Raw genomic sequence first — 8,724 nt, 5'->3', positions numbered from 1 at the left:
GGGGGGAGGGAAGGGGAGGTACCTAATTCATGGGATTGTTACAGGGATTGAACTAGGTAAAGCATCAAAAGCCCGGGAACAAGGCCTGACAAACAGTAAGCGCTCAATAAATGCAGATGACCACAAACACATACATGCTGTCTAAAGAAGGAGGTTCCTGGCTTACAAACGTGAATACTTCTCCATGTGGCAAGCATATCGTTGGAATGGATGCATCAAACAACTGCAAGATGCTATCAAGGCATCTGAAGAGGGACTGTAATATTAATAACCTTGCAGAGATATTGAGTCTTAGATGAGAAGATGTACACAAAGCATCCAATCGAGTACCTGACCCAGTATATCCAATGAACGGTAGCCATCATTCTTCCAGAACTTCTATCGCTTCTAGGAAGCTTTTCTTGCCCTTCTCATAGTCAGATTTATTTTTTCTCTCCTTTGTTCCAACTCTCTCCTTTGTTTATGTCTGTTATCATACTGTACTAAAATTAGGTGTCTAGTTCCCTGCCTAAACTGTGAACTCCTGAAAGACAAAGTCTGAGTCATTCTTCTTCTTTTAATGCCCAGCTCATAGGAGAGAGCCTGGTTGTCTAAATTAATAGCACACACATGGTCCCTGCCCTCAAGGAGTTTAGAGTTTAATGAGGGAGAAAAAAATCTCCCTTGACATGTGCTATGAACACATGGGCACTCACAAACTGTATATTATAATACAAAGAACTCTGAATTTAAACTCCGTAAAACTAGGTGCAAATTCGGGCTTGACACTCACTGTGCTTCTAAGCAAAAGGTTTATCTCTACTAATGTCTCTCCTGTGCAATGGGGATTCATGTTTCCCTCCAGTTAGTATCCTCTGTTTACCCTCTTTCAGTCAAAGCTATAAAAACAGTTGACTATACCCATCGTCTCTGCTTCATCACCCACCATTCCCTCTTCCTTCTGCTGCATTTTTACTTCTTTTCCACTTGCTCTTGCTAGAGTAACAGATGACCTCCATATTGTCAACCCCACATACACTTTTCAATTTCCACCTTTCTTGACTTTTCAGCAACATGGGACACACTCAACTTCTTTTGGAAACTCATTTCTTCTCTTGGCTGCCTCCACCTATGGCCGTATCTCTTGTTACTACCCCACAAATCTCTCATGTGCTAGCTATTCCTATCTGTTCTTTGGCCCCTAGACCACCATTTCATGCACCTATGGTTTTATACATTCTGTTCCTTTTAACTCTTCCTGACACTTAAAGATCCATTTCTAAAGTGTCCTCTGCTTTGAAAGCTCCTCTGTGTCCTTGACCTGCTCCACCAAAGGAGAGGCGAGCACTCCCTCCTTTATGCCTATTAATACATCTCTATTAATACAACATGTATATCTCTATTAATAACAAGGAAAGTATTGGCCACCATTTGCCGGATACCATTGTAAGCACTTTATACACACTAATTTGCATGCTTAGAAACACCTTCAGAGGTAAGTGTTATTCTTATTTCTATTTTATGGATAAAGACACAGGGGCACAAAGAGTTTAGGGAACTTATCCAAGGTTACACAGCTGGGATTCATACCTGATCCATCATCTGCACATTTAGCTGCTATCTGAGGATGGCACCTAACACCATACGTGGCAACCATTAATTTCCTATATTAGAATGTGAACTTTTTTTTGGTAATGTTTATTCATTTTTGAGAGAGAGAGAGAGAGAGCATGAGCGATGGAGGGACAGAGAGAAAGGGGGACAGAGGATCTGAAGCAGGCTCTGTGCTGACAGCGAGCCCGATGTAGGGCTTGCACTCACCAACTGTGAGATCATAACCTGAGCCGAAATCTGATGCTCGCTCAACTGACTGAGCCACCCAGGCGTCCCCAGAATGTGAATTCTTGAGGGCAAGACCTAATCATTTTTGAGTAACATGTGACTGGCAAAGCACTGGGCATACAGCAGGTGCTCAAAAATATTTGTTAAACTAAAAATGCTTACTAAATCAAATGGAAAACTTAAGGGACGAGACTATGTTTTTGAAGAGTAGCTGTAAGAAACAAGTGCTTCTTGGGGGGCCTGGGTGGCTCTGTCAGTTAAACAGCCAGCTCTCGGTTTTGGCTCGGGTCATGATCTCTCCGTTCTTGAGTTCCAGCCCTGCATCAGGCTCTGCACTGACAGCAGGGAGTCAGCTTGGGATTCTCTCTCTCCCTTTCTCTCTGCCCTCCACTGTTTGTGCACACACACTCTCTCTCTCTGAAAATAAATGAATAAACTTAAAAAACAATAAAGAAAGTGCTTCTCTCATTGGCAACAGAAGTGGGGAGTCTACTTGATTATTATAATATGACTGTGTAGACAGAACCCTGGTTATTAACTACAGACGGAGCAGGGGGAAGGGATGGGGAGGGATGAGTAGAATGTAAGAAATTCCTGGGCAGCTTTTTCAAAATACACATGGCTGGGCTCATCAAAATATCAGGTTCTATGCATTTTAAAAATGTCCCCCAGGGGCTCAGACAGTTAAGTGTCTGACTTTGGCTCAGGTCATGATCTCGCAGTTCGTGGGTTCAAGTCCCTCATTGCGCTCTGGGCTGACAGCTCAGAGCCTGGAGCCTGCTTCGGATTCTGTGTCTCCCTCTCCCTCTGCCCAGCCCCCACTTGCATTCTGTCTTTCTCTTTCAAAAATGAACGTTAAAAAAATTTTTTTTAAATGTTCGCCAAATGATTTTGAATTACTAATATCCCTACCATTCCACCTGAAAATCAATGATACAGGCAAATAATATGGTGGATTTATTCATATCAGTTCACCAAGAATCCCGGATGGTTACAGACCTCAGACCTAAGCGTTAACTTGGGAGAAGCTCACCATGAATTAGAGATCTCACACTGTCCTGGCCTGAAACCCTGGGAAACAATGCAATCTTCACACAGCAACCTCAAACCCGTAACAAAGCCATGCAACATCTTCCACCAACAATTTCACACTTTCCATATAAGCAGCATAGAAGTAGCAGGACTCTCAAAATGTTGAGATGTTTTATTAAGATAATTCCCACGTTTACAGTGATAACAATGAGACATTCTCTGTTGAACTTCAAAGCCCCAACAATAAAGTTCAAGCTCGCTTTCATTAAGTCAATAAATAAATTTCACAAGGTATTCGGTATTCTTGGGAGAAAGGATTGAGGAAAAAGTTCTACCTGGTTTTGAAGGCCCGGTATCAGCCTGTCCTAACTGCTTTTTCCGTTTGGCTTCCTCCACTGGATTTTCAAACTGGGTTTTCTGGTTAAGATGACTGTAAAATGTGGAAAAATAAGCATTTCAGTTTAAGAAGAAAGAATTATGTTATTTTTAAATAGACGCTTATTCCATTCCATCCCCATATGGTTAAGGGGCAAACACGTATCTGTAGACTACGGAACTTAGAGAAGCTGAAAGACGGTAGATGGTTTTGGCAACTAAAGAAGGGCCCATGGAAGACACCTAGGGTGAAAGCTGCTGAAGGATTCACGGATTCACTACAGCTTCTGAATCAAGGAACCCCACAGAGCCAATGACAGTTTTCAAAACGGTAGGAGAAGCCCTCACATTTAATGCAATCAGAATGGTTGGCAATGGATCAGTTCATTTTCTAAAAAGCAGTTAATGGTAGGAGGATTTTAATTCAAGTTTTGTTAAAATGAAGCAGCTATAAAGCCGCTTTTGGAAAAATCTGAGTATATCAGCTTTCTAGAATCTTACTATTATTTTTCCAACTGACTCACCCACATCAATTTAGCAGAGCAACTAAGAGAGAGATTTGCTTGTATCAATTTGTATCACAGAACTTTGCCACACTTAAATTTTGTCATAATTATGTAATAATTAATATAATTAGGTAATTACATATAAATTTGACTGGTATTTCTGATTTAGGAACATTCACGACTGCTGTGGAAAGCACACAGCCACGGGGAGACCAAGGGAGAGCGGCTGGCCAACAGCAGTCAATGCATGGCGGGCAAAAGTACATTTCCCTGGGGCGGGGGGGGGGGGGGGGAGGAGCAGAGCACCCTTTTGTCTGGCAAAGTCAGTCAAGTGGAAGCTGGGTGAGAACACAACTACTGTACAAAAGTTGTTTCAACAGGTTTCACACGGAATCAGTGGGGTTTACATTCTAGCACTTCCACGGTACAAATATATTTCAGCCAAATGATACACATTTTCCAGTAGAATCCATTTTAACAAGAAGTAGCATTAGCAACTACCAACGATTAAACAGCAAATCATGAGACTCTCAGATTATGACTGCTTTTCGATAGGCTGGATATTACAAAATTTGCACAGAAACAGTTATACAACTTGGATGATTACTTTGCCATCTGTGAGCATCAATGGTGCTGATGGAAGAGGACAGCAGGGACCCGTCAGGTATGCTGACTTTATGTCATTCAGGCTTCTAGGACATTATTAACTCTGCAACAGATGTAGTTACTTCGTTTCAGAGTCTAAATATAGCAAGTTCTACCTGAAATTCTTTGGGTGGTGGTTTCACTAAAAGTAAACTTCACTAAAAGTAGGGGTCTGTTTCCTATCGAGGGGGACCCCTGGTCAGTGAGTTAACTGTTAAACCCTCTGGGAACATGAAGATCTTTGGTGTTAAGTACTGTTTTCAACATTATTTGTTGGGTACTGACATGTCACAGATTCTTGAAAAAATAAAACCACCAAAAGTGACACTCAGAAAAGAATGAACCTGTTTAGAATGAACCCTGGCCTGCGTCAACATCATCAGCTGGAATGACTCATTTTGCCAGCTAGGCATTAAAACATAAGAAGTAGCAATTTGTATTTATACTCTTCATAATGTTGTGGGAAAGGAGGGGAGGAGTACTCCACTGAATAATCCCTTTCCTGAAAATTCTTTGACAAAAGGATGTAAGATTCTAGCGAAGGGAGTAATTGCACCTGTCACCTTAAACTACTTAGATTAAAATGCTACCCAAATAACAAAACAAAACAAAAAAGTAAAAAAAAAAACAAACAAACAAACAAAAAAAAACAACGCCCTCCTTTTCTTTTGGTTACTTATAGCCACAATATTGTTAAGATATAACAGATTTTGTTTTCCATATAACTAGCTATGGGGAATAAGAGAGAAGAATATCACAGATTACCAGAAAAGTTAAAGAAGGGGAGGAAAGAAGCATGATTATATAGATACCCTGGAATCTCATCCGTATTAAAACTTTGTGTATAATAGGTAGATTTAAAAAACTCATCTCAACAAACAAAATCTGTATTCTTTCATGAAGAATTTGAGATATTAAAGCAGATGAGCACTTTGACTTGGAAACCTACGAGCATCAAGACATTGAACACAACACTATGAAACAACGTTTCTAAGTACGTAAGCATTCTTATAGAAGGCCTGCCATTAGATTTCTGGAACAATTTTATTTGCAAAAATAAATTAATCCATTTCAGAATCGCATCCCCGAAAATAAATACTTGCAGAGAAGAAGTGCCATTGCAGTTGGTGTTACTACTACAAGGCTCCTGCCAAGAGCAATCATTGTGCCATCTGGTTTGACAAACTGAGAGAGCCAAAGAGTAGCCGTTCAAGTAACAGCTTTTTATCTCCATCAGTAAACTCACTGCAGATGACTATGGTCGGGATTCAAAACCTAACCAATCTGGGAATCAAGCCACACTCCATGGCTCAGCTGACTCCATACTAATGTGCATCTTGAGTACAGCCTGCTCTTTCTTAATCTAATAAATTACCCTCCCGTAAAATGAGCTGGTTCTGGGACCAATCATACAAAATCATGTTGCTGCTGCTTTTGCTTCTAATTCAGGCTATTTCACATGCTCTGTGACAACTAGGAACAGGTCACTTCAGGATTCGCCCTGAGGTTGCTTCAATGTTGTATCTTTGCTTAATGAGAGCCAGATCATTTAGCCCAAGATTTTATAACAGGCAAATGACTTTCACCTCTTGACCATGTATTCAGATTTACTTGGAATGGACAATAAAAGAATGAGAATCATTATCGCAGAAATTTGTTCAGCAGCGTCAATGGCAATTAATAGTTTATTGAAGCCAAATGTAAATAGACCAAACAGCTAGGGGGAAACATCCCACAAAACCTTTCAGTTGGCCTTCGAATAGTCCTTTGACTCGAGAAGCGGTGGTTTCTTTCACTAAATATGCTTTAGGGAAAAAAACCAAACAAACGAAAGAGCCGCTGTGTACTTTTCACACCGTAACATCAGCGAGATATTAAATCACACAACAAAAATAAAATTAGCATCCCCATCCGAAGGAACCAAAGTATCGACATCGTGAAGTTCTCTACCTACAGGTCAAAGTGAGTCGTTTTCTTAGGGTACAGGTTAGAGTTTAAGAAATCATTGCAAATATCACAGTGACTCATATAACAATCTACACATTAGAATAAAGACTAGACGTACACTTGAAACCACTGTAATCTTGTGTGTCAACTATATTTGATTTAAAAAAAAAGAGGAGAATTACAACAGGAGTCAGAGATACTGACTTTAGGGATAAATACTAGGAAAGGGCGTTTGTTTACGCCACAAAGTGATGAAACAGTAATCGGCAATTATAAAACTAGAAGATTCTCCTCTTTGCTATTTTTTCAGGTAATGATATTCTGCCTTCACCACCTCGGCAGTAGACTGAGACTCCTACCTACTGGGAGGTATATATGCCTACGGCTATAGGGAGGTACACAGCAACATTTCTGACGCGATTATTTGCCGGAGGTCAAAATTCTACCTATAGCATCTGGAAAGAAAGCCATCCCAACGGTCATAACAGGGGAGCAATTGGCTAAATTAAGAAAAGGGAAAGAAACACTGCATGTTGATGTTATCCTGATTTCTGTGACTAACACAGGCAGGTGTTTGTGCTCAGCTCCTACATGGAGTTATGTTTAAATTTAACCATAGCAGCTGTGTAAGAGGCAACTTTCTTCCCCTCAAAAGAATACTAAGCTTTCCTGGATTAGTTCCTTATGAGACAGTACACTCCAAATCCTGTACTCCCCAACTTTGGATCGTTACGGCACGCTGCCCTTTCCCTGTCTTCACGACCAGATAGCTGTAGTGTTGGAAGTGACCTTAACGTTTCATCTAGTCCTTGCCCTCATGTCACTGTTTCCTATATACTACTTTTCTCCTTAAAGGCTGCAAGAACACTTGCAGCTATTCGTCAGCCTGGCAACTGCCCTCTTACTCTATTTACTTCAAAGCCAACTTTTGGGGAGCCCAGAACCACGGAGATAAATGCTCGCTGCCCCTCCTTCTAATTCCCCTAGGGGAAAGCCTTGAAAGCTGGCCTGCAGAAGCATGAAGTGTTGTATTCTGTATTCCCTGAAGCTGTATAACGAGGGAAAAACATTTGGGAGAATAGTAACTGCGGTAACAAACTTACTCGACATAGTACGTCCCATACTGAGGGTCCTCTATTTTCTCCCAGCCATAAGGAAGTTCTGTAAATTAAAAAGAGAAATGGAGTAAAATGCCAGATTCCAAACCAGCAGAAAAGAATTCACCACGAGTGAATTGAAGCGTCTTTTATTTCATGACGCTAACATTTGGGAGACCGACAGAAAGCTGAGGACTCACTTTCAAAGAACAAACACAGTTTGAGTCCGAGTGGCTTCTTCAATAGCTAGTGAGTGTCTCAGCAGGTAATTAGAAGCCCAGAACAAAAGATGACATTCAACTCAAAAGCGTTGACATGAATCCTAAGCCATAAAAATGTTAATTATTTAAAAAATCATCTGGTATGGATCTTTCATTTAAACAGCTTTATAATGGGGCACCTGGGTGGCTCAGTGGGGTGAGTGCTCAACTCTTAAACTGGCTCAGGTCATGATCTCATGGCTCGTGGGTTCGACTGACAGTGTGGAGACTCTCTCTGTCTCTCTCTCCCCTCCATTCCCCCCCCCCAAATTGAATAAATAAACTTAAAAAAAAATAAACAGCTTATAATGCTGATGCAAGTCACACCCTATAGTTCAATACAAGCAGCAGCTATGTGTTCAATTTTTCACTATTATACATACGACTTGTCAATGATTTCTACTATTCTGACCCACTTCTCCCCCTAAAAAAAGTCCAGCCTTGGATTTTTGCCATTTCAGGTGGACAATCTAGATTTCCTTAAAATCTAAGAAAAATACCTACTTTCTCTTGCATTAATTTGAGTTTCTGAATGAAAATGTAAAATAACCACCACAGCTCCTTGTGTAGGATCCGTATTTGTGTCTGGTAACAAAGGAATATCTTATGCAGGATTATTATATATTATTTAGCCCAGGTAACTAATAAAATATAACCAGAAAAACCAAAGGTAGCTGAATTTCTGATAGTTAAAAAAAAATTAAAAATTCCAGTCTTTCCAATAGAGACCGAAACTGTCAAGAAAAAAATCCTCTTCCTTTCCACTCTGTTTTCCTAGTTAAAGCTTCTGAAGAATCATTTTATTAGTGAGACACAGATTTAGTTGGCAGGAATGTTCCTAGCAGGTGGTTTTAATGCAAGCAGTTTACACGTAGGAGCCCAGCAAGAGGGAGTTTTTTAAAAACCCAGTTATACACTATGATGATCCATACTTTTATTGTCAATTTCTTTGAGAATGTTCTTCTGCCAGGCCAAAACACACACATGTGCGTGTACACACACACACACACACACACACACACACACACACACACACACACA

General features: G+C 40.4%; 1 protein-coding gene across 3 annotated transcripts in view; it reads right to left on the bottom strand.

The window, feature by feature from the left end:
* Window positions 1–8,724, bottom strand: part of MAGI3 (membrane associated guanylate kinase, WW and PDZ domain containing 3) — a 254,677-nt gene that overhangs the window by 43,784 nt on the left and 202,169 nt on the right. For all 3 annotated transcript variants that reach the window (XM_040471346.1, XM_040471344.1, XM_040471345.1), the window contains exons 7-8: window positions 7,430–7,487; window positions 3,189–3,283 (exon numbers count right to left, since the gene is read on the bottom strand). In XM_040471346.1, the coding sequence (XP_040327280.1) occupies window positions 3,189–3,283; window positions 7,430–7,487 (153 nt within the window). The remainder of the gene's footprint in view (window positions 1–3,188; window positions 3,284–7,429; window positions 7,488–8,724) is intronic.

Source organism: Herpailurus yagouaroundi, unplaced genomic scaffold, assembly GCF_014898765.1.
Source record: "Herpailurus yagouaroundi ecotype Mexico unplaced genomic scaffold, PumYag 77, whole genome shotgun sequence".
Taxonomy (NCBI): Eukaryota; Metazoa; Chordata; class Mammalia; order Carnivora; family Felidae; genus Herpailurus; species Herpailurus yagouaroundi.
This window is presented reverse-complemented; position numbering and strand designations above follow the sequence as displayed.